The sequence below is a fragment of the Xiphophorus hellerii genome, chromosome 9 (genome assembly GCF_003331165.1).
Source record: "Xiphophorus hellerii strain 12219 chromosome 9, Xiphophorus_hellerii-4.1, whole genome shotgun sequence".
Taxonomy (NCBI): domain Eukaryota; kingdom Metazoa; phylum Chordata; class Actinopteri; order Cyprinodontiformes; family Poeciliidae; genus Xiphophorus; species Xiphophorus hellerii.
In genome coordinates, this window is record NC_045680.1 from 16003782 (window position 1) to 16031176 (window position 27395).

Sequence of the window (27395 nt, forward strand, 5' to 3'; positions counted from 1 at the left end):
AAGGGAAAGTAATTAAAAGGTTTTAAAAATACATCGGTAAATTGACGATTTAAAATGTGAAGAAAAATGTTTACTTAAATGAATAATGGAGCAATTATATTACTTCTGATTGTTCTATTTCTGTCATTTATTTAATGACATTGTACATTTCCTGCCATTTCACTCCTGACGGCGCATCATTCCGTCTTGTCCACTAGGGGCGCTGCTTGCTCATACATCGGCCGACCATGAGGCGGATAGATCCCCGCTGTGTAGATCCGCTCGGCGCTCATCTAGCAGCTCTTATTTCTGTGCGGGGCTGTTCCGTTCTCAGCAGCGTTTCTGCTCTGTCTACATATCCAGCTGCTTCAGCAACCGGACTCACTATTTTTTTGGCTTCACCCTCCGCTGGCCAAATCCACTCCGATTAATATCGAGCGCTGCTCGGTTCAAGGGGGATAAAGACCGAGTTTCAACTCCAGTGGATCTGAGTGGATCCGCCGCTTCAGCGAAATAAGAGATTTGTTTGTTTCTTTAACCGACAGCTTTTTCGGCTGCGTCGGTGCTTAATTAAACTGTGGCATTTTTATTTTTATAAATCACCTATTTATCAACAGTGGTCGAGTCGAGCTTTGAAGGGGCAACACAAGGCGAGAGAGGGTTTTTTTATCCAGACGCCTCCCTCTCTTTCTGTGTATATAACGTTATTAATTTACAGACGCCGAACTGACGCTGCCGCCGCGGAAAGCTCGCAGCGGCGATGAATCATTTTAACTGACAGCTTTTGAAGAATTAGCCAGCTTAGCCAGAGACACGAACTGGAAACCGATGGTGGTTTTCTGCTCACATACGCAGTAAAATACCAGGTTTGGGGAGCAGGCGCGGCTACAGCTGATAACACTACCGACGACTCTGTTTTTTTGTTTTTTTTTTTGTCCTCCCTAAAGGCTGCAAAGTGCAACACTTGCCGTTTGGCTCGAAGCTTGTTTTTGTCAAAAGGGGGGACCGCTAGCTACCGTTAGCTAGTCGCTCTGCTAACCCTGGACAGCTCCCGAGAAAGGCTGAGCTAGCTTTGGACAAAGGAGCAACGCAGCGGGGAAATTTATAAACACCGGGCACACAAGTCGTGTTCTGGAGCGACAAACGAGGACCTGACATGATGTTTCCACAATCAAGACACTCAGTAAGTTGTTCAGATTTTAAAACGTGCTCAGTAGTTCTCTGGTTAAGGCAAATGACGCGTGAAACTTCCTGTAATTAATTAATTGTTATAGATCTGTTCGCTAGCAAGTTCTTTTAAGTTCTGCAGAACATTTTCGGAGGTTTTGACGTAATAGTTCATGTGTCAATCGCTGCATTGTTAGATTTTACAATTATGTTTTTTCCCAGTGCCCAATTTTTGTCGGTGACATTTGTTATAATTTCAGCATGAAATATAAACCCGTTAAAACATTTTGCAAGTATTGAAAATGGCAAACAAGTGCCAAACACAAATGATGGACTGTCATATTTAGGTTCGTCTGTGGATGCGTGGAAAAAAGCGCACGTTTCTGTTCCCCTAAATCTCAGGTTTCCTTGGTAACAGTAATTCAGTTTAGGGCAGGCGTTCATCAGTGGTGTGGACTATCAGCCCAATGGTCAAACACTCAGGTTTGGAGCCTGGCAGAGCTGTCTTTGTCAAATGTCAAGATATTGGTGGAAAAAGAAAACAAGTCCACGATGGGCTTGTAATGGTAACCAGTATCGACGTATACCAAGGTTTTAAAGAGTTACAGTTACAGCAAATCACTAAAGCAGTGCTGCCCTTTGCTGATGGTCAGCTGGCTGAAAGACAGCTCAGACACGTCACCTAAAACGAAGAGAAATTTGGTATTCCCACTCATGAAGAACGCAATCCAAAAACAATTTTTATTTTTTTTAAAGTCGCTATTGATTTAAACTGCAGTTTGCAAGCTATGTGGACATGCCTGTTATAATGCAGTTGCAGCAACCAAATAACTCAAATAGGTAGCTAATATCTAGTTATGTTATTCTGAGAAGAGCAGAATGATAAAAAGAACATTCTGTGGAATAATTTCTTGACATCGTACAATAATCCTTTGAAATTTGTATCTTTTTGCTTCAATCTGTGAATCAAAACCAAAGGACCAATAAAGGTAGTCTCCCTTGTACTATTTGACTGTAGAGAAATATAATATAGTATAGGAAAAGCCTCTCTGCCCTTATAAGAAAGTAACATTATCATAATTTGACCTCATCAACAAAATAATACAATTGCTATGGTATTCCTGAATATTGCAACAACAGTATTAATTATTACAATTGAAAGTCATCATCACAGTTATTCCATCATATTCTGAGAGCTTTCGCATCTTAGCCACTAAAATGATATATAGTGTCCATCAAGGCTAGTTACAGACCGTCAAAGTATTTCAATGGCAAACGGTAAATTCAATGAAATGATGTATGAAACCAAGCAGTCAGTTGCGTTATCACAAACGGTGTGATGATGATTGCAGTTCAACAAATCATCATTCAACCTTAACTGTACTTACTTCACATGTTGTGATTTTAGCAGTATTGGAAATGGCTTTAGTTTTAATAGTAATCAATGTCATTCAGGTCATCTTTCTGTGACAGTCTGCCTTTTTCTGGTACAAACGCAACGGAGAACTATTCTAGCTTTTTATAGCTTTTTGCTTTCTTTCATTAGTTCTTTACAACTGATGAGGTAAATGTTGTTTAAGACATTCAAACCTAGAAGTCTTGTGGCATGAATAATTATTCCCTGCACAGTGGGGATGGTCTTGCTGGGAAATGTCAGAGTTGGTAGCAGGATTTTAGGATTATAGTTTGGTTCATCAGATTTAATTAAATACTTGTACAGCTGTGGCCAGAAAGTAAGTGCACCCTCTTTCATGTGAAGACAATGCACATCAAGGAATAATAATAAAAACACAACATGGATGAACAAACTAGAAAACCACACTGCCATTGTTGACATAGAGCGTATCAAGATGCAGGAATTGCTTCTGCCTTTTGCATTGCAATAGCTCAAGCCTTTTTACATAGTCTCTTTTTCGCTCTTCTTCTTTTTACCTTTGGAACGGTTTCTTTGCAGTCTGAAAATGTTGTAGAAATTGCCTGAGGGGGACAACATGCACCGAAGCAAATGTCCACAGCATTTGTTCCAGACTTCTTGCAGACCTTTCCATCTGCCCCACAGGCAAACTACCCCACAAATCAGTGAGTGAGAAAATTTGCAAGCACAATTCTTGTGGCCTTTGCCACAGTTATGCATGCATACTCACAGAAATTTGTGCTGTAGTGTTTTCTGCTGACCCATATGTTGTTTTGCACTCCCTGCAATTTTGTGTTAATAAAGACACACTGTCCATGTTAAAACAAAAGGAGGAAACCTCACAGACTGATCTCAAAGTGTAGTAGAGAAAGTACAGCTATCTTATGTTGTACTCTGTGCATGATGTACTGCCTCCTGTGAACTCCAGTCAGCTACTCACTCACACCCCCACACTCCCCTATCCTTCGGATTTCCAGCTGCGAAAGCTCATCGCCGACTGACGAATACCCTGCTGTGTGGTACATTGTGAAGAGCAAGTGTAGACTTAGTCTGGAGCAATCTCTCAACCCATGAAAACCCGAAAACCACTTTGTGCCACAGCATTTCAGTCGAATTGATACCGCGACTTTTACTTTCGCCATTACAGCATTTTGTTTTCTCTTTTTCTGTCATTGTGTTGTGGATTTGCTACTGTTGTTCTGTTAGCAAAATCCATTGCATTTTACTCCAGAATACTCTGGTATACAATTTATAGTTGACTCTGAGACTTCGTTGTGCCGAGACCTGCTGTAAACTGACAAATCTACAAGCTGACTCCTTGTATTTTTCATGGACAAGAGGCTTTTTGCTGTCAAATTTCAAAACGATTGATAGGGACTGTCATTGCTTGATGCACACACTTGATTCAGATTTTAGCAACTGAAATGCAGAAGGCCACAGAGAGTAATGAGGACATCCTGATGGGTTTAAAGAAAGTGATGCGTGAGGAAAATTAGGATTAATCACAACTGAAATCAATGTTGCAATTGACAGCAATAATGTTACAGTTATCAGTTTTCCATCCTGTTGCAAAAGGCTTTTAATTTCCCCTAGATGGGGTCACATTTGCAGCTTTTGGTTGGAAGTATTGTGATGGTGTGGGACCTTTATCTGCCTCTGGAATCAGGTCTCGTCATAATTGGAGGCAATCTCAATGCATAAAGTGATCAAGATGGATTTCTGTAAACGGTAGCAATTACATTTGGTCTGCAGTCTGGGACTGTTCAGTATTTTTTGATATTTCCATTTCTCTATTGTCAACATCAAATTGTGGTAATGGTGAAGACCAATTTATTTACATGTCATTCAAATGAATTATGTCCACTTTCATGACAGTTTGAATTGTGTAAAAAAATTTAATATCTGGCATAAGAGTGTGACCAGCAATGTATAAGATATTTTTGCTTTAGTGGGATATATTTTCTGTTCTGTTTTCCAACCATTCCAACTTTTTATAGATTTTTTTTTTTTTTTTGGTTGAAACTGGTTGAGTCCCTCCCCAATTGGGCTAAAACCTCAGTCAACTTTTCTGAGGTGAAACAGCTGGCTTACTCCACTCCTGCTTGAATTTCATTTTCTTATAATCCAACTGAGTGCTGTTGTGCTGCTTGATTTGAGCATTAGGACCCCAGGACTCAGGATTAAATGTGAGGTTTGGGAATTCAGCGGGCCTTTTCTCCAGAGTTACAGCTGCCTCAGTTTTACTCAGAAATATGGCTTGTCAACTTCTGCTGTGGCTTCGCACTTAAATATGCAGTACACACGGTACTTGAGTTTTTGTCATTACATATTGCCTTTACCCGACTGCTGTGGTTTAAAGATGGGGAAAAATGATGACGCATACTTAGATATGTGTGTAAAACAAATGAAAAGCAAGAGAAAGAAGTGATGATAGACTGTGCACTAATCTGAACCCTCATTCTCCATCAGATCTGCTCAATTTTATAATCTTTAGGTTACAGTACTTTTAAACCATTGACATTAGTCGTGTCCATCATCAGGTACTTGTAAAAGCAACCCGGTACTACAAACTAAACCAAGTCTGTGCTCGACTTTCCTCCTGTGCTGCTACTTTCTCTCATGTGTGGTGAGGTGGAACCATTTGGAAATCTTCCACAAAAAAAATAGTTTTACTTAACAAACCCCACAGCCATGTATCCTGGGCATGTGCGTTTTCACACCTGCAAACTACTTCACACCTCTGTGGGGTTTGCTTCGGAAAAGTTTCACTTCGACACAAACGCTTTTTGAAACCAGGTCTCAGAGACTTTGATCACTGGAGACGTGGAAAGGCACGCCTGGATTTAAACAAAAATGTTACTGTTTTACTAAAATACGGCTCCACGTAAGTGACTTGAGTATATAACTCACCTTGGTTTATTTGCCGTGTTGGTAGGGATGCTGACCTGTTGTTTGGATGGTTGTGAAATATTGATTAGTCGATGCATGAAGAAAAGACAATAAAGCAGAAACATATTTACTCACAATGCATTCTGGAGTATTTACACACATTGTCACACACGTCATTCTACTTACTTTTTTTTATACTTGGGGAGCTAGTTGGATATAGGTTATTTACCAGCATTTATTTTCTTATGCAAAATCTAAAAAAAATACTTATAAGTGAATTCAGAAAGAGAAAGCATACTTGCTCTGCAGCTTTTTGCAGGGACTCAGGTTTCCATTCTCCCTTTATGTGCACATTTGAATCCCTCGCCATGGCCACAGTTCATTGATTTAAGAGATGGGGAGGGTGGGGGGGGGGGGGGGCATCACTTGATTGTGGCACATTGCCTGACCCAGTTGACAATGTTTGGCATATTGTTTTGGTGTTGATTAATCCTAATGCAGCTTCAACAAAGCTGGGCTGTGGCGTGAAAGTGGAACAACATAAAAGCTCAGTGCCAGAGCGCGAGAGCAGCACAAGTAATACGGAGGGGAAATCTCTCAGGTCCCCTGAGCTCATGCTCAACTGCAGAGATGGCCACAGGTTGTACGCACACACACAGACCACCCCCTCCTTTTCCTCCTCCTCCTTGTCTCCTTTATCACCCGTTTCCTCCCAGATCTTCTGTAGTGGTGGGAGGGACAGGGGCAGAGGGTGCACAGGCATTATTAAACCCACTTGAATTAACAGAACAGCCCCCAGCCTTTCCTCTAAAGCCTCCAGCTGGGGGGAGCTTAATCTCCATGGTCCCCTGTCTCGTCCATTAAACAAACTCCCCCACCCCTTTCCCATCACTCTGCAGCACACACACACACGCAGACGCACACACTTTTGTGTGTGTCTGCGTGAATAATAAGCCATGCTGTATGTGTCTGGTTTATTAGGAGAGCTGGACATTTGCGTGCACACGCATACACAGAATAATGAGAGAACGCAAGAGCGCCCAAATATTAACTGTAGCTCTCCTTTCTGCATGTAATTATTGCTTTCATACATGCTTAGAAAAAAAAGTGTTTTTTTTTTTCGGCACACACATTCTCACCAGCCTCAAGGGTCTTATCTGCTTTTTGTATCTCGGGGAACAAATTGAATGTGGGTCTTGACACACGCGGGCCAGCAGATGTCTGGGTTGTTGAGGTTAGGCCAGCTGATTAGCATGACAAACACAGCCTTGCAGCCCCCCCTGCCCCCCGACACTCAACCCCACTACACAACCAACCTGCGGGGGGCCATGCTTCAAGAGTGGCCCAGTCGAGGGCACAGGTCACAGGTGATGTTGATTTTTGTGAAGGGCCACAGCACGTGATTGTCAGAAGACTTTAGTTTGGGTTGGGTTTAGCGAAGGGTGGAGGCTGGTACAATCCTTCTCTTGTCAAGCACATGCGATTTGGACTCAGGTATTCACAAAAAATACCTGAGTCCAGGTTTTTTCTGCTTTCAGAATCACCATCAACAATTGCTTTCAAGTTGAATATACATATTGTGTCAAAGTAAAAGAACTAGTATTTGTACAATTTCATTTAGCTTTCTTTTCACATCGTTTCTGTACCGATGTATATGATGTGTACATATTCAACATAACATGCCTATAACTGGTAAAAACTGGGGTCATGGTATGATGCATTTATTAAAAAATTAATTGTTCTAATAGCTATATTTAATATGCAAAAAGAACAGCAAGGGCTGAGTTCCCTGGTTTAAAATGAGAATTTGATGCTTACTAGCACATGAAATGGCTAGCAGAGCTAAAATGAGCTCATTTGGTGGATGAAGATGTACAATTTCTCAGGTCTATTTAACTATTTTTATGTTCTGTTGTGAATAAAAAAATTGTCTCATTTGATTTGAAAGTGATCCATTTTTTTTGTTGACGTTTAAAGAACATCCCAATTTTCTGGAATTCAGTGTTGTACTATAATCACCTTACATCAGTAGTTGTGAGACACAGCTGCAAGTCGTGCATTTACGGCTGCTCACACGGGTCCATAAAACGATTTCCCATCACTACTTAGCATCTATCTTCAATGCCCTAAGGGGCACAAACAACAAAGATTTTAAGCTGTAGCAGATTAGGTCTGGTCTGTACATGCTGTGTTACATCACAGTACTTGATAAACACATTTTTCTCAGCTAATTGGAGGACAATTTATAGTGGACATTTACACATTTTACAAACACTAATTGTATTAAATTTCATTTTTGATGTCAATTTTAGTTTGTCAGACCTTGTAGTTATTAAATATGTGCGTCTGTTGGGGGGACTGCGCCCTATCTTGCATCCTCAAGTGCACCATTGAAAATGGGTGAATTCACTTGATTTGTATTGTCACCTCAGTGCTCAAGTCTAAAGGCCTTTAATACTCACAGCTTTTCCAAAGTCCTTTAATTCAAGATTAAAATCCTATATAAATCAGACGTATAGGATCCCACGTATAAAATCCCATGTATAAAATCCTAACTAAAGTATTATTGAGATTTGAGAGATAGAAAAGGTTGGTTTTTACTGTACAATTAGTTAAAATCCTAACTAAAATATTATTGAGATTTGAGAGATAGAAAAGGCTGGTTTTTACTGTACAAAATGTGCGCATTGGTATTCACAATGTTCGGTCCAGAATTAAGTAGGACTTTTTTTTTTTCATTTCATTTTTTTCATCCTAGATTTGAATTTACACATTTGACATCTTAGGCCAATTTTCTACAGAACCTAATTTTATTTTTCCTACAGAAAACATGTAAAAAAAAAAAACATATGTCCACTGATTGGTATCATGTTTTTTATTATCTTTTAAGTATACAGGTGTATTAAGGAGACTGAGCCCTTATTGTCTCTCTCATAAAGACTATCTAGATCTGTGTCAGAGTGGACTTTAATAATTTTTCTTTTTTTCATTTATTTAAAATAGGAATGGTTTCTGATCCTGGCATCTTTGGGTGTTTTCATTTTCTATTCACTTTTAGCTAATGTGTCTTTCCATGCTTAGTTTAAAACTGTTTGGGGGGGAAGCTGACTGGTTGAATTGATATGTTTGCATGCATGTTGTGCATGATTGTGTGTTTTGTGTGGGAGGGAACTCAGAGGAACTGAATCAGTATTCAGGAAAAGATTCCTTGAAGGGGAATGTGGGAGGTAGAAAGAAAAGAGGCTGCTGGGAGGACGGGTCAACCCCTCTCCTGTGGAGAACGGTGTGATGGGCTGTAACAAAGCAGCTCAACGGGAGGTGGCTTGATTGGCTGCGTCGTTCCAAAGTAGAAAAGACCTGCTAGACCACGAGACCTTTCAAGCTGAGAGGTAGTTGCTTCGTTTGGTGCCTGTAAGGAATGAGGTCACGTATAAAAGAATATTATATTAACCCAACTAAAACACCACCTACCATCAGGATTCAATGTTATTTCATTATGCTCAAAAACTTGTCCACTCTTAAATAGTACACCGTTTAAACAACAGATTGGTATACTCAATTATGTTTAAGCAGGTTGTCATACCCATTTTGTAGGGTGATCAATTGGTACCACTATTTGAAAACTATTAAGTCAGTCGTGCTTAAAACTGGAGCCTAAAATTTTAAGCTTTACTAATTGTAAGAGCAAGAACAGTAGTGCTGATGCATCGCAAGATGAAACAACAGCTCCCTGCTGTCAAACATATGCAAGCACAGCTTTGGTTGTTTATTTGCTTGTTGCTAACTTTGGGACTAATCTTTTCCTGCCTGTCTTTGCTCTTTTTCTGACTGTTCTCAGTAATAACCTTGGTTTTTACAAGTGGGCATCAATCATCTGCACAAGCTTTGTGGGTGTAATCTTAAAGCCCTCCCTCTGTGAGCCTGCCTTTAATCTCAGCTATGGTCCCCAAAACCACAGTACTGTCAGCCTCACCACTTTCCCCACTCTTGACAAATTGCCTATTTCCCTTGGCTTCGAAATCTCTGCACTTCGTTCCTGTGGTGTGTATGTGTGTTTAGGAGCATGCCTCCCTCACCTTGTGTGTGTTTTTCTTATGTTTTTTGTGCATAGGTGTATCTGTGTTTGCAGAACATACTGTTTTAAATACCATGTTTGTGTGTGTTTGTGCTGAGCGCTTGGCTGGCCTTGTGTATGGGTCAAGATAGTTGTGCCGGGAGGGGAGGGAAGGCAAGCCATGCCAATCTTGTGTTTGCAAGGGCACTTCACTTGAAGTGATAAAAGTATAATAATCCCCTTTAAAGCGTCTTAACGAGGTCAAATCTGCTAGACTGCAAGGGGGAGGGAGGTTTCTGTGTGTTGGGGTGTGTATGCATGTGTGTTGTTGGGATAACGCTGCAGAAATGGGGGTAAGCCTCCGCTTGGTTTGTGAGAGATAATAATCAAAATCAAATTCCTGGCCGAAACAGGATTAGGCTCTCTCGCCGTGTTCTAAAGCCCCTGTCCAGAGCTGCTGAAGACACAATCCTATTCCTCAGCCTCTCTTGCAAACCCTGAGCAGCTAGCGTGGCTGGGCTCTCTCCGTTGGTTCAGACGGAGTTGGCCCGGATGAGCTTGGATACGGGCCAGTTAGTTCTGTCCCTTTCTCAGATTGCTGGGCTCATATGCTTTAGTCCAAACACTAATCCAGGATATTTAGATGGAATTGTTTGGTAGGAACTATTCTTGGATGGAGGATCCAATCTTGTTTGGGGCTGCTGTAATAGCAAAAGACTTAATCATTTCAACGTCTGGCTTGGTGAATCTTGTAACAGTGGACTTTTTCTGAAATGTTTAAGCTCATTCTGTGAGTTTCATTCATACATGTACGAATGTCATACAGTCACATTTCCATTTAAAATCTGTATTGATGAGAAATTAGTTACTTATTGCATTATATTGCTTTGTGTGTATACTATATTGTAAAGCATTGGAGAGGTCTCTGAAACAGCTAACCAGTTTTAGCTGCAAAACAACACAACGTTAACCACTCGTTGGCTAAGGAGTGCTTTCTGGGTATTTAACAATGCACTTCCACCGTTTGTTTTGCTTTTGACTCACTGTGAAAGAGACTCGTGACTCGTGACCCATTACCATTACATATCTCCATTTATAAGCCTGTATTTAACTCTGGTAAAGTATTTTCTTGGCAATCTTTTTAAGATGTAATTTTATCTCTAAAAGTCAATTTAAGACCGTCCTTTTGCCACCTTTCAGAAAAATATGTTTGCCTCATCTGTATGCAGTCAGTGGAAGAAACATATTAAGTATTATATATTTTTTTCATCAAAGTCTTGTTAATAACTAGCTTTTATTGTTTATGTTCCATTCTTGTCAAAACTCTTAAACCCAGTGGGATTTGCTAATTCCCCTTCTGCTAACTACAATGGACCCACACCTATTCAACTATCAGTATTTGTAGATTTGTGTTTTTTTTCTTTTTGTGAAATGTAACTAAATCTACTTAAAGTATAGTTTAAGAATATAGCAAATATCTTGCTTGTGTCTGCAAGATTTAAAAATTCAGTTTTTAAGTGAGGAAATAAATGATGTCCTCTGTCTTAATCTAAACCGCTAAGGAATGTTCTACCAGAAAGAATCATTAGTTACTTTCTTTCTTTCTTACTCTCCTTTCTATTGAAACTGTGACAGACAGAAGAGGCGGAAAGCTTACATGGCATCCTCCAGACTGTTGCTATGGAACAGAAAGACAACCTGGCAGTGAAACATAGAGGAACTGTTTGCCATTACGGATATTCTGCATTCGTTTAAGAGTGGGAGTGAGATAACATCCAGTCATTAGTGAGCGATTACAATGCCAAGGCTCCATCCCTCCCTCCAAGCGCACAAACATTCACGCATGTGCCACACACAAACACACACCGACTGAGATGTAAACAGTCAGGCAGTGCTCCAGGAAATACAATCCCCACACTGCAGCTACCCCTCAGGCAGGATTTATACTGAGGAAGATGTTTTCCAATGGATCCTGCTGTTATTCCGTGTGGCTGTCTACGCTTTTTATTTGTGTATGTGCTCAACTTGTGTGTCTAAATGCCCTGCTGTATTCATTTATTGTTCATGTGTCTCATCATTGTAGTGTGATCTGTATGTGTGCGTGTGTAAAGCTAAGCCCCCCCAAACCCCCCTGTAATCTCCATCCCTTCCTGTCGTTTTTTTCCCCCCCGATTGATGTAAGAGCAGAAACAGCCTTGGTCTGATTCTTATTTAAAATAGACATAATGGTTCACAGAAGATTTCACATGGATTGAACCAGATGATGAGGCCAGGAAGGCTCTGTGTGCATGTCTGTGTGTGGGGGTGAGTGGGGCTTAGGGGTTGGTGGGTGGGGGATGGGGGTGGGGCAGCAATTTCCTGAAACGATGAATCCCATTTATTCGCCGAAGACTGTCTCAATTGCCTCAGCAGCCCACAAAGCTTTTTAATGCTTTAATTACGTCTCAAAGGAGCAGGGTGGAATCAAATTAGAGATCGTCCTACATTTAGGTGCCAGGCGTGTGCCTTTTCTTGTGTGCGTGTGAGCCCTGCAGATTTTACATATGAGGGAGTGTGTGTGTGTGGGGGGGGTGGAAATCTCATATCCTTCTGTATGATTCATAGCACTGAATATTTGTAGCTCTTGCATCCATTCATACAACTTAAAACACATGCAAACAGATGTTAACTTACATAAATGTGTCCCTGAAAAACACCTCATCAATGACATCAATGTTTTATTTGTTGTTTTTTTCCCCCTTGGAACACTAAAGAAAGGTTTTGCACACATAATTATCTTTTTTTTTTTTACACAGATGCATATTCACTAACGCAGCATGCAGCCTTTTTTTTCTGTCATAGCAGATGGCATGTGTCTCAATATTACGGCAGTATTTCATTAACATTATGGACATCCATCTGTTGTGCCCTCTCAGGCCCCTGTGGAGCACCTTGTTTTCTTGTTTTTGTCACTGAAGAATAGAAGAAAATAAACATTGTTAGCATTGTGTAGCAAAAAGCAAAGTAAGCTTGGTATACAAAAAAATATTAGCTAGACATATGTAGGTAAAACCCAGTGCTCTTAGTCATTGTTCACCAAGTTGTTTCATAATGTGCTATTTAGGAACCACAGATTTTAGCAACCTTAAGTAAATATGTTTTGTTGCAGCGCATCCGGCTCACAAAACGGAATGATAAACAATATGTTGTTTGAGACTACATTTCTTTCCAATCACCAATCTACTTGTCATTAAGCCTGTCATAATGATACATTTTCTGGACAATAAATTGTGCCAAAAGTTATTGCAATAAATGATATTGTTTTGTTTCTATTTTTTAATGTAGTAAAATTAATGGAAAAAATGGAAGTACACCCTCTGAAAGATATCTAGACATACATTTCTAACAAACATTTAATATTGGAACTGTTTATGTATTTTGGATTTTAAAAATCCAAAATACATAAACAATACAACAAATAATGGATATTGAAGTCTGGAAACAAAATTTACTCTTCAAAGAATGGACTAGTTGAGACTCAGGCACCAGACTGAAGACTTTTGTTGTCTAGTTAATTCACAGAAAATCTAATCTCAAGCACAGATTTATGTACATCCAGCAATATCCTACTGATGGTGTGCAGTTATGTACCATGACCAACTGGGTTTTGAGAAGACAGAGCAGAGATGAGGAGAAAAACACTGAACCACTGGTCCAGGATTACATTCTATATTAAATAAAAAATACAGAGTTAATAGCAGCAATAGCTTGTTTAGTGGCTTCATCTAGGAGGTAAACAGTGAGGCAATTAACCTTCATGATGGGTTTTATTTAACACTGTTTGTGCCTGGTAAGACTAACTGGTTGTCCTGTTTGATGAGCACACATTCATAGAACACAGAGGCTGACTCAGTCTGCCGTCTTCTGCCACGTGTAGGGACAAAAATGGAGCGCACAAACCGGTTGGAAGATGGTCTATCAACAGTACTTCCTTAGTCTTGCACATAAATTAGCTCCCTACCAAATGTGGATATCTTGGTGGTTGTTTGTTTATTATAATTTTTAATTTATATATAAAAATGTTACTCTTTTGATGCGAGTATTTTTTTAAGTTGGAAGGTCAAGTTGAACATTTATCTAGTCACCCAGGGCTGCCAGATGTTGTCCATTGCCAACAACTTTCTTTGATCTGGTTACACTTACTGGAAGCTACTATTCCCAGATGGGGGGAAATATCCTTTGCTCTTCTTGCCCTTAAGGGAAAGGGATGTAGTCGATCAGAAGTACCAAACTGAAAGTGTAAAGGAAAGGTGTTGACAGGGTAGATGAAAAGTGATACGCATCAGGTTGCCTCTGAAGTGGAAAGGACCGTCCTTCATAAGCTTAACCCAAAGTAACCTTTTACAGATGATATCAGATTTGGTTTCAGAGTTGGATGGAGAAGCTGTAGTCTGCAGACTTCTTTAATTCAGCATTGGTAAGACAGACTTGGTGGGAGATTTTCAACCCCTACTGTCAACCGTTTGGTACATCTTTGTCGAAATATATTTTTTTTCTTGTTATTTTGACAACTCAAACTGCAAAAAGTGCTGGTGATATTTTTAGGAAAAATGTTACCACACCTGGAAAGTCAGGTTGTGTCTGAAACAGTTTCTTAAAAAGATTAGACAGGCATCAAATTCCTTACCAAGAATGTAGTAAGTGGGCATACACAAAGTTCTACACATTTGTCTCTATTAATATTCATACATCCAAACTACACCAAAGCATCACATATTAGGTTGTTAAACAAATCTTATGTTTGGCAATGTATCTGTGTTTGTCAGTTTGCAAATGTAATGGCAAATGATCCTTTAATATTTGTCTGCTGTTTTATTTTTCTCTTCTTATCAGTTTTCATCCACCTACGTGGCCCAGTTACCTTAGGGCCAAGACTCAAAGATTCAGACTTTGGTATTTTAAATGTTCATATAATACCCTTCATAGGGGGTAAGTCATATCTTGCGCATCAGTACATCTCTCTGGGAAAATGGCCATGCTGGACACATACACCTGAAACAAGCACTAATTCAGCACAGTGTGTGTGGTGCAGCTTTCCGTTGCCAAGTGCCTTTTGTTGACGCAGGACCTGCGTGACAGAGACCCGTATAGCCGAGCTGTTTGTTGAATTTAGTCCCTGCATTATTGGCTTCAGAGATAATGGAACAGGTTTTCCTGCTGTACCACAGAAACCTTTGTCTCCAGGCAACGGTTTGCTTTGCGTGGAATGGAAGTTTTTGATGTGTGGGGTTAGCTTGTTAAGGTCAGATCACGGTTGTCACTGTGTTTTAGTGACTTCATTATTTGATTAAAGTCTCAAGTATATTTTAATTTTAACAACAGGAAAGCTTTGTCTGATCTGGTTGTCTAGTAAACCTGTGTGAAATTATTCAGAACTTATTCAAAACTTTTAACCCCCCAAAATAAAACACCAGCCAGGTAAATGTTATCACAGAACTTAAAGTAATTGTAATGTAGATGTTCCTTTAGATTAAGCTGCCTGTTTAGAAAAAAAAAGAAAAAAAAGTTGAGCAACATGTCATCAGACGTGAAGCAACAGGTCAATCCTAACAGCGAGCTCCCTGAAATTATGATTTTGCTTTTTTAAATTTTGTCCCATAATGCAGTTCATGGACAAATAATGAGATTGTGTTTTACTACAGTATACTATGCTCTATGTGCACTGCTTCCTGGGAATTGTAGTGCAAACAGAATTACAATAAGGGTTAAAAACTGCATCCAGGCTAAGTGATTGACTGGTGATGTATTTCACTATGTGAGATTTAGAATGTGTTTAATTCTATTTACTAACCAAGAATAAACTGCAGTACGTTTAGGCTGTCGGATTACAAGTCAGATTGTATACTGTTTTAAAATCTCCAAGTGTGAACTGAATGAGTTTAGTAATTACCATATCACTCTCCAGGTTCTCTGATGACTCTGCTTTAGATTTACTTGTTGTCTCCTAAACTGAATGTTGGACTTTTATCAGAAAGTTTCAAAAGGACTTAAGTTATAGGGTTGATTAAAAGTGTCAATCAATAAGCTGCTGCAAATCCTTACATGTTGTTCGAGGGGACTTTATGTCTTAGCACCAGAAAAGTGCCATTGTCATCAAACCATGAACAAATAGCAACTTTATCATTAAAAATGTCAACCTAGGTGTGCATTAAAATCAGTCTTTCACTGTTTATGGTTGTATGTGGATTAGACTCATGTGCATCACAGGACAGTGGAAGTGCAGCGTCTTCCTGCATTTAGGTCTCACATTTTTCTTCTTGTCTGTCTTCTTGATAGGCCTCATCGCAGCAGCTGAAATTTACGACCTCTGACTCCTGTGACAGGATCAAGGATGAGTTCCAGTTTCTTCAAGCACAATATCACAGGTGAACACATTGACATGCACTCACACAGTCACAAACACAGATATATTGGCCTTACTAATGTATTTTTTCTACATGAAACTGAAACAGATTTTACAGTTGATCTGTTGCTGTAATGACTTCATCTTGGCCAGAGGTTAGAGTTACTAGAGATTTTTTTTATTATTTTGTGAAGTGATTGTGTTTGAGCTTTACCTGACTCCAAATCTAGCTAATATACACGAGTGTTGTAGGTGGAAAGATGCAGAAGTGACTGTAATAAACACATTCATTTTCTCATGATTTTCTCCATCTTCAAATATCTTCAGATCAGACTCGGAGTAATAAAAAAGCTATTCTTCAAAAAACATGGTGATAGCAGCACCATGCTTAGAGATTTAATTTCTTCTAGCAAATGCTTAACCCCTTAATGCTTGAATTTATTCAAAATTGCATAAAAATACAAATTGTGTCTTTGTGTCAAACAGATTCTAAATTAAAGCCTGCACTGTCCGTTCTGTCAATGAATGACTAAAAAACACTCACTTGGCAGCAGCTCAAGACAGGGCCTGGGAGGGGATATCGCATTTAAATGCTGCCATATTCCACGAAAAATGGTAAAAACCGGGACATTTTCATTAATCAAAGAAAGCCCTCCCGATGCTTCAGACAGAACGCAAAAAGTGAACATATTTGGGGAAAAGAGGACATTTGGTCACCTTAGTATATATAATTCAACTTGCCTGTGTGGTAGTTTAAGGTGTAGTTTTATGCCAAGAAATTTAATAACAGTGTAGGCAACCCAACTGCAGCACCAATTGCTTAAACATTATTCTCTGAGTCGCATCTCAATCAGGCCCGTTTTCTCTTTGCTACTGATCTTTCTGTACTGCTTAAATGCTTCTACATTTCCAGAGGTATGAGATGCCTCCAAAGTCCTGACCTTCATCCATCTGTTTGATAGCTGTTCTTTAGAGGATTGTGCCACAGGGTCTGCATCTCAGTAAAAAAAAAAATAAAAAAAAATCAACTTTCTGTAAGGAAAGGAGACTTTGAAGCCCATCTTCCTTCCGGAGCAGGTTGGTTTGTTCCTGTGTACATCTCCTCCCAGAACCTTCCACAGACTTGGCTCTCCCAGGTACAGGCACTCAAAGGCACATGAAAGCCCAGTGTATTGTGTGTAAAATCCCTGCTGTGGTCTGATCGCTCCTGTTATGCAGAGGATTCTGAAGCTGCAATAACGCCCTTCGTATCTTCTTCCTTGCCTTTGCTTTTGTTATTCCCATAACAGCGAGCAGCACCGTTTAACCCTCTTCAGAGAGTGAGGGTGCAGTTAAAAGAATGCCTCTTTTGTCTCAGCATACAGAACATGCATACAGTGCCTATTGACTCAGGAGCAGGGATGGGGTGGGGGGTCTTGGGAGCCACAAACGAAGCTTTGTAGCGCTCTGCTGCTGCGCTTTGCTTGTCTGTTGCTGAAGACTAAAAGGCAAATGTACCGCAGGCGTTCCCCTGGGTATAGTACGAAGCATTGTAGCTGTCGTTGTCTTTCTCTTTCCTCTTCCCCCCACCCCCTCGACTCTTCCTGCCCCCCTGCCGCCTCTCCCCTCCCCAATTTCACGTGCATAAATAGATCAGGGAATACATAAATCAAAATAAAGATGACAGCAGGAGCGATTTAGAGACGGAAGAAGCGGCAATAAAACTCCATCAAAGTGTCGTTTGACAACGCCGGTGCAGACCCTGGGGCTGCTGAGCAGCAATCAGAGGAGGCACAGAGCCAATCCATGGCAGGCTGGCAGAGAGGACGCCGGTTGTCATGACAACTTGTTATACGGCCTGCGCGCATAAGTGGGGATAGCGGAAAGATTTTTATGTAGGTGTCAAAGGGAGCATTTTGAGAAAGTGGACACTGCTTGTTCGCACACTTCAAAAGGTAAAAGTACATCATTATCACTCACACTAAATACAGGAGTGGATCCAACCCCCGTTTCAGTGTTTTTAGGCTTATCATTGTCTGCCATGACATGAGCATTAATTTATGATGTGAACCAACGTTTTATTCACATTCACCAGTAAACACCTCAACTACCCTTGAATTGTTTTAGTAGTCTGGAGTTTTGTTCACATTTTAGTTTATCAGATGTGTGGCCTTCAGATTTTTGGGTCGTAAAAATTGCCATCATTCTAAGATTCTTAGTGATGACTTTATTATCTTGTTTAGTTTTAAATGAATAAACTCTTAAAGCAGTGAACTTGTAAACGCACTTACCAAACCAGATTTGAATTCCTCTGCTGTCAATGGGTACCAGTTCTCAACAGCCTCTAGGTTCTGCTGCTTTGGGTTCAGCTGTTCTTAAAAGCACATACAATTGCAAACCTTAATGTGAGAAATAACTATCATACTTTTTAGATACTTGTCTTTTAGCCCAAAAAGAAAGCGGGCAACTTCCCAAACATTGTAATTTAAAAGAAGAGAAACAAAATACATTTTAAGAATTAGACAGTGCTATTATGTATCATTAGGATTAAATAATAAAATTAACTAAACTGCCAAACTACATATGTAATAAAATAAAACAATTCATGACACTGCAGTAATTCAATGCACAGTTAGCTGTGTTCTGACTTTAAATGATCATCCTTTCCTGACTTCTTACGTCTGACATGCACCTCATAACTTGTTTAATGCGGTGTCCTAATGTACATAACTATATAATTATAGGTGTGTGTGTGTTGTTGTTGTTTTTTTCAGAAAGAAAATAATTCTTAGAACTGAATGCAATCTCAGGCAAAATGTTGAACTGGAACTTCAGCATTGCAAGGCAAACATGTTTGCTTCTAAATATTTTCTATCCCTAATGACAAATTCAGATTTTGAGAAAAGAATAAAGCAGTTGACTAAATTTGGAATAACAGAGGCTGGTGTGATTATTATAGGAGCAGCACAGTGCGGTGTGTATGAATGAGCGCACATCATTGGCTGAGTGCAACACGATGTTCAGTCTGCCAGTTAAGACTATTTATGATGCAGACTCAGCCAGTGCTCTCTGTAATCGAGCTGTCATTCGTGTAGACAGCTGAGAAGAACATCCCAGCATAAATATACACACCATCAAGCTCGCTGCAGACTTATCGCGAATCTAAACCTTTCCACCATGTCTCCGCATATTTGGTTAAGCCTTACCAATAACTTGGAATAAATGATGCCCTCTGAGACTGGCAGGTTTTAACTGGATGCTTCAGTCAGACACCATGTAGGGACTGTTTTTGTCATTTTTATTTGACAATGAGGCTGACTTGTTGACGTGTTTCCCTTTGTCACGCCGCCTCATATGACAACAGCGTTGACATGATTGCAGTTAATGGCTGTCACTGGGTCTGGGTTACAGGGAATGCTATAACACCACTCTCAGGCGTTGTACTTCATTGCCTCTTCCCTCCAGAAGGAAATGTATTTTATTCTGAGCTAGATCCTGGAGTTCAAGACAGGTTTATCTCAGAAAATCAGAACTAGTTCAACCCCCTCCTGCCAATCAGCACCTGTCATCCATAGTGAAATGCTGCCACTGACTTCTGAAGGGGACGACGATGATGATGAGAGTGGCAAAGATGATCCAGATTATTTGGGTGAAGGAGATGATGAAAATGCGTTGGTAATGATGAAAATGAAGGAGGAGGTTTTAGTGATGATGGAAGTAATGAGAGTGGTGAAAGTGAAATAGGTAATGATGATGAAGGGGGTTTGAAAAGTCACCTGGTGTCAGCACTTCAGAAGAACGTCTGTCGAGCTGAATAACAAGCTGACTTTGTTCCCCTCTCTCTCCCTCTCTTTTCCCAGTTTGAAGCTTGAATGTGACAAGTTAGCGAGTGAGAAGTCAGAGATGCAGCGCCATTATATTATGGTAAGTTAACCTAAGCATAAGTATTCTGCAGCAGTATTTTTTTTTATTTAACCTTTATTTTATCAGGGTAAAAATAAAACATTTAGCCCTCCAGGATAAAAAAAAAACCTCTCTTTCAAGTGAATCCTAGCTAAGAAGCAGCAACAAATAATGCAAAAAAAATTATAAACGGTTAAAAGAAAATGTCAAGCTATAGAAAACAGGTTCAGGACATGGAATCGGGCTCAAAAACTTTTAGGTTAGATTTAAAAACACTAAATTAGATGAGTTTAGTCAAACAAGTACCATAAAGAAAGAGCAGAGTGAATGAAAGCCTTCTTCCCCAATTCAGTCTGAGTCATAAGCGTCAACATTTCTCAGTGAAATTGCGGTACAAACATATTCCGGTAGGAGTCCAAGTAGATTTTGATTATTGAGTTTTGTCAATTGGTGACCCTTAGTCTGGTTCACTTAGTTTTCCTGCTTTGGCAACTTTTGATGGCTTTTGACCATTTAAGAACAAAACTTTGACCAACATTTTTGCTGTCACGGCTTATATTTTGTCAATTTAAAAAAAAATATCTTTTTACACCCATCTTTTTATTTTTTAGGTTTACCAATGTCAGCCCTTATGGTTAAAAAAAAAAGCAGTCTCTGGCAGATGGCATTGTTGAGATAATCAACATTTTTAGGTTCAGATGAAAATGTGTTTGTATTTGTGGGTAAGTTGTTTCCAACTCCTTTCATTTCCACCGAGTCCATCTCCTCCTGCCTTCGTCTTTCTGCTCACACGTTTACACACAAACAAAGATGTGCTTGCTTGCTCTCTGCTCCACCTTGGGGCTAATCTCATTGTTGCTAGCCATAGCTGTGTTGCCGTCTGATGTTTTGCCTCTAATTGATCCTCTGACTACCTTTAATCTCATCTAATCTGTGCTACCGCACTGCTCTCTCCATCATCAGCAGGCCAACAGAGAGACACAAAATGCAGACGCAATTGCTGTGCGTCTCTTTCAGGCACATAGTTTATTACACACACTCATCATCAGCCTTTCGTACAGAACATATAGGTTTGAAAACTAACAATAATTCTCAAATTTAAAAAAAAAAGGTATTTTTGTAGTGTTTTTAAATAGCATTTTCTATTGCACTTTGTATGATTCATAACTTTAGGTAATTTATCACAGTTAAATATTTCAAGCATTTAGAGGGCTTGTAGAAAGGCATTTACCCCAATTACCCAAGTTTCTATTTTAATGGTCAGGAAAATGTTCTGCTGAATGCTTCCTGGCCCACAGGCTGATGATATCTATACAAAGTAATGGGAGGAAAATAGTTTTTTCATCAATGTTCGGTATTTGCACTTATATGTTTGTGGTGCTCTGTGGGATGAAATACAACTTGCAGCTGCCTCTTGTGATGAATCAGAGCGGATTCTGCACAAACATGTTAACAATTTATTTGTGTGTAAGCAGATCAAAGAAGATGACTCTGAATTTTTGCAGTTTGATGGGGTTTTTTATTGGTTTGAATAGTACCATATAACAGCTTGGCAAAAGTGGATCCAGGTCCCTTGGAATAAAAACAAGCTCATAATAAATATATTTTGGTGGGAAACACACAGCGACATATTTGAACATAAGTTTAGCTTGACGGGGGACTTCTAGCTGCAGTATGGTAATCTATCAACTTATAGAATGAATGATTAATGGCAGAAAAAACAATGGCGTGATTATGAACAATAAAAAGCTGAGCTCTAATTATCTCACAATGATTATATTCTATGGCACAAAAAGCCATCCAGTGGTGTGCAGAGCTTCCACAGGTTCTAATGCCCATCAGCAGCTTTGCAGTCTGAACGAAAAATGTATTTATGGCACAAATGAACAACCTTTGCAGGAATGTGTATGGTTGTATGTATCCCGAGTTGTAGCCATCATTCTTATTTGTTGCTCAAAATGTTTCTGTAAAATTAAACTGCAAATGGAATATTTCAGAACCCCACACATGCACACGCCCACACACCCAAACACACCTCCAATCCATCAGTGGCAGGCCCGTTCTTGTATCCCCACAACCACCTCCCCTCTTCTGCTCTAATAGCATATCAGGTTGCCCCACTCCCCCGGCCAGTGGCAGCACCTCCATTTCCCCAGTGCTGTAATTACTTTAGGGAGCTTCCGCGTGGGCAGCTACGCAGAATGGCGTGTGTGTGTGCGCGTGTGTGTGTTTCTGTTTATAAGGATTAGTGTGTGTGTGTGCGCTCTTGCATTCGTGCACAAGACCCTGTCAGCATGAGATTGCACTGAAAACATCGATGCATGTGTGAAAGAGCAATTGAGGTACATCTGTGTGTGTCTGCGTGAGTGAGGGAAGTGTGTTGTTTGTTTTCCAGTGACAGAAGCAGACCCCTGCAGACAGAGTGGGTGATTAACAGGGTTGACGCCTGGAAGGTGGCCCTCTCATTAACAGGGAACGCACATACACACGTTCACACAAAGGAGGCTCTTTTTCTGCTGTCTCCTTTTCTTTCTCTGTTCCTTTATTTCTCTTGTTTAAATATGTTTGTAGCATCCAATTCTTTGATATGGAACATTAAGATTTCAAATATGTCATCTTGAGTTCAGCATACTTTGTGGTGAAACAGCCCTTGGTCGGATATTAACTCTAAAATTATATATTCACTTTAAACTAATGACGCCTCTGTCTACTTTTTGTCCCATCTACCAACCAGCCATTTAGGAACGAGCATTGACTGATACCAAGGTCTTGTCTAGTACATCCTCAAAAGCAATGCCACAAACAGTTACATGAAAAAATTGGGAAACTTTATGAAAATTAGTGTGTTTTAGCATATTTGGACAGAATAAACACTATAAAATGAAGAAAAGACCCTTCTGTCAAGACATTTCTGCCATGAGATAAATTATGACACCTCCATATTTATTACCATGTAAATATCTAATTGCCCACAGGTGCATCACGCCAGTTGTCAAAGATAAGAACATTGTTACTTCAAATCTCATTCATAATAATGTGTAAGTGTGAACGTCATGGTGAGATCAAACGAGCTGTCTGCTTCCAGAAAGAATGTCGTGATGGTTTGAGTCTGGCAAGAGATTTCAAAAGGTTACAATACAATTTAAAGTTAGTCATTCCTCTGTGCGTAAAACTGTCTCCTAGTGGAGGACAGTCTATGTAACTACCAACACGTCCGTCTGGCCATTTAATCAAGTTAACCCTAAAAGCAGACTGCAAGATGCTAAGAAAAGCCTCCAGTCAGACTCTTGCTACAGATGATGTGGAAAGACTCTCCACTGTTTTTGAGGTGTGCAAGGAGAAGATCTTTGCGCTTTAAGGAAAACATGAAGGCCCGATTGAATCTTGTTAGAATCAGCACAAAGAGTAGGACATGTGGGATAAGTTACACTAAAATTGAATTATTTGAACATCAGAACAGACAACATTTTAATACATCATTCCAGGAAAAATACCTTCTACCAACTGTGAATCAAAGTGCTAGAAGAGTCCTGGATGAAGCTGCTTTGCTGGAGTAAAAGCAACCCAGCTCAACATCCTAAAATCCATCACAATCGTGTGTTGAGAGTGCATTTTAGGATGAAAAATACAAATAGAACCAGAACCTGCAACCTGAAAGAAAAGTAATCCACAGGAAATCCACAGACGATTGGCTAAGAATTAAGAAATGATTCAGCTCTTGACTGAATTAAAGTGCAGCTCTTTATCCTCTTGAGATGCTGTGAAGTGGTTTGAAACGACTGTACATGGAGGACAGTGAGGAGTGGGACAAACTTACTTCACAATAATGTCACAGGCTGCTAAATTGCTATTATATTAGTCTCACTGAAGTTACTACTAACTAATACAATTTCAAATGATTAAGCAATTGTTTTGATTAACTTTCCTGCCAATTTCTTAACAGTTACAAGTTACATGCATGTGTAATTTCACAAACTGTACTGGACTATAATTCTTTTTTTTATTCTTCAGGCATTCCTCCAACCATTCCAACTTTTCTGAGCAGTTATTGTAAATAATAAGATCATAATTATTGAACTGCAGGAATGTAAGTGCATAGCTTTCAGAGAACTTAGACAGTAGACTCTAACAAATGAGTTGTACATTTGGAATCCAAGTTTACAATAACTGCAAACTTGATCTGCAACAAGCAATCACTGAAGTTTGATTTCATGTGCAAAGATCACCTGATTTTCTTTAAGTGCCTGTTTATTTTTAAAGTTGTTTTTATTTTTTGTTTTCTCTGTAGTACTACGAGATGTCCTACGGGCTGAACATCGAGATGCACAAACAGGTATGGTTATTTTAAATCTTAATTGGCTTTTGCATTAAAGATGTTGCCATTATTTTATGAAATATGTTACCTGCATGAGATATGTTATGTATATTTTGTGTACCAGGATGCCTCCATTTTTCCAAATCCATTTAATTTGCTGCAAAATAAATGCTGGTGTCACTATTTAAATGTTTTTTTTAAGTCTGTTAAAACACCTGAAGCAAACTAATTGGAGCAACAAGCATCAGTAGAAATCGATAAGCTGGGAGTCATGGCATTTCTCCACTATCACAATCATTTTCTGCAGAAATATTAGTTTGGTGGACGCCTTTAGAACTATAGTTGGTGTTTGATTTAGGCTGGAAAGGAGGAGAGGATTATGTTTACGTATTGGTTTATTTGGTTCAAACTGGAGGAGTAATTTATGCTCAGCCTGTAGGTGGGAGAGAGCGATTGGCCTCCGAAGGGCCAGGCCTTATCGGTGACCTCGTCTCCAGCTGCACACACACAAACACTCGCAATCCCTATGACTGATGGTGCACACTGACAAGCTTATTGGCAGAAGCCAGCACGCTTTGACAAATGGACTCGCACACACAGAGAAAGTAGCAGCTTCCATGATTTAAAGAGCTTCACATTTATGCACCCACACACTCTCAGACGCTGGAAGCCCAAGACGGCCACTGTGATGCATGCAGGTCACATGCACAAACACGTACACACTCAAAGCTGTGTTTGTGCTTGGTTAAAATTCACAAACACAAGTTGGGTGGAGCATTTTGTGTTTGTGCATGTTCCCATCAGGTTTTTTTTGTGCATGTGGCATTGTATATTTGTTCTTGCACTTTTGTATTAGCTATCCAAAATATATATTAAAAAGTAGTAAAAGTCAGTATGTGGGCTGAGACTGCAAGTACAAGTTATATTGTGTGTGTGTCAGAAAGTGTGCCCTCTTTCATTGGTGCCTCAATTTATGTGTGTATTTCTGGCACGTGTTCAGGAATAACTGCGTGCTATTGTGGTTCTGTGCCCCTGTGTGTGTGCGTAGTTCCTTTGTGCCCAGTGTGAGTGGGTGCAGCGAATGGCTAGTTCCATTAGAGCGTTGAAATTGAAGGGGATGTGTGGAAACGAGTGTCGAGGAGCATTCATGTCTGGGCCTATTGTGCAGAGCCAGTCTCCCCTCTCCTTCTCCTCCTCCTCCTCGTTTTCCTCTCTCCACCGCCATCTCTATTTTCCTCTTTTTCTTTCTTTCTCACACATTGTGAGTTGCCCACAGTTGCGCCCTCTCGATCACTTCTCAATTCAGAATATGCCTCTTCACTCTTTTTGCTTTTTTTCGCTCTCGTCTCATTTTCATTTTCTCTTCGAGAGAAAAAGCTAGACTGAGCTAGAAATGAAAATGAGACTTTGGTAGAAATAAATAAACTATATATACTATACTATATATATATATATATATATATATAGTATAGTATACTATATATACTATACTATATATACTATATATATATATATATATATATAGTATAGTATACTATATATACTATACTATATATACTATATATATATATATATATATATATATACATATATATATATATATATATATATATATAAAATATATATATATAAAATATATTTCTGATACTCATTTGATTTACTACTTTATTCCGTGCATCAAATGTCTGAGACACATATTTCTTTTGTTGTATTTGATTGCTCCAAAGTGTGGACTTAACTGGGGAAAGGAGAAATCAGTTTTTCTGCTCCTCCTCTTAAAATACTTTACAAACTGAGCTAAAATGATCAATTACTTTATTAAGTTGAATGTATTATACATGTTTTTACATTTAAAAACAAAATTTCACCCCGACTTAGTCTTTGAAAGGTCGGTTAGAAAATGGAAATTAAAATATTTAGTTGGATCCTTCTGGAAGTGCATTGTATGATTGTATATGTCAAAGCATGTAGACAAAGGAAAGTGTCTTTACAATATTCAGATCAGAAAAGTATAGTAATGCCTCATCGAATGCAGTAAATTTGAAAATCTTTATGTAAACTATTCGACATGCATCTGTTTTGAATTTAGCTGTAGTATTTATAATAGCTGGGAAGGGATGAATCATTTGGAAATTTCTTTTTCTAAAAAAAAAGATAATGTGTCATGTATACACTTCCATCTGGCAGGAAATAGTCCCACATGGTTCAAATACTGAAGGTCGTCCGAAGACAAAACCAGAACGCAGAGGAAGTCTGTGTAGTGTTACAGTTGTCCGGGCTGCCTTCCACACTTCCTTTAAACACATTTTAAATCAATTCAAGCATATTTTTCACTCTTCTTCAAGTTCAGTATTACAAAAGATGAAATCACTCTGGATGACTATAAGTACAGCGATCAACAGAAGCAGATTCAACCACTGTCGCACTATGAGCAGCAAATTTTTCATGCTTTGATTGTATATGGTCCAGTTTTTTGTGTAAGACGCATAGCTTTTTTTTTTTAGTAATTAAGTGCTCTAATAGTGCTTAGGGAAAGCAATAAATATGTAATTCAATAAAAAGTAGCAGTTGTAAAGAAATATCTGAAGGAGAGACCCACTGGGAATAGAGATGATGGCAAGTTGGATCAAAAATACCAAAGCTTGGCAGGAAAAAAAACCAAGATAGCACAAAGGGCACTGAAAAGAGGAAGCTCCATAGATGGCACAGAGCGAGTCCCGCAGGGACATTTTAGAGATGTCAGGGAGATTGTACGTGTAATGACGAGCAGGATAGGAATCGAGTGCTTGATGGGGAGCTGCGCTCTGCATGCCTAATGATTGTTAGGAGGCCCTCTCTCTCCCCATCGCTCTATGAATTAAGCTCTAACACAATTACTGCTGCTTTGCATATCTCAGACGGATTGGGTGATTACCAACTAAATGTGATAACAGATCTGCATGTAAGAAAGAAGGGTGTGCACAAGGTAAACGAATCTGTGCGCCCGCATCTGTGACTGTTGTTTTGCGTTCATGTGTCTTAATTGCCCACATATCCACAATTTCTGGGCGAGGAATGTTGAGTACCTGCAGTATAATTAATGAGGTGAATGGGGGGAGGAGGTGAAATGTCTGTTGTATTAATAGATATGAGATGTTGGAGATATTTTTCCATGTTTGGGAAGGTCGTATCAGATGTTTCCCATACTAATGAGTATGTGAGTGTGTTTTCTTAAAAGGCAGTTTACATTTAATCAGGAGATCAAGTCATTGCACTGCTTGTATTTTGTGTTTTTACTTTTCAACAAAACACACAGAAGGATCGAACCAAATCC

General features: G+C 39.4%; 1 protein-coding gene across 2 annotated transcripts in view; it reads left to right on the top strand.

The window, feature by feature from the left end:
• The first annotated feature begins 243 nt into the window (after nucleotides 1-243).
• Nucleotides 244-27395, top strand: part of tle5 (TLE family member 5, transcriptional modulator) — a 33056-nt gene continuing 5904 nt past the window's right edge. Inside the window, exons 1-4 of one of the 2 annotated variants that reach the window (XM_032571768.1) lie at nucleotides 244-1162; nucleotides 15819-15907; nucleotides 19725-19788; nucleotides 24056-24100. In XM_032571768.1, coding sequence (XP_032427659.1) covers nucleotides 1136-1162; nucleotides 15819-15907; nucleotides 19725-19788; nucleotides 24056-24100 — 225 coding nt within the window. In that variant the 5' untranslated portion in view covers nucleotides 244-1135. The remainder of the gene's footprint in view (nucleotides 1163-15818; nucleotides 15908-19724; nucleotides 19789-24055; nucleotides 24101-27395) is intronic. The other variant, XM_032571766.1, reaches the window with a different exon arrangement.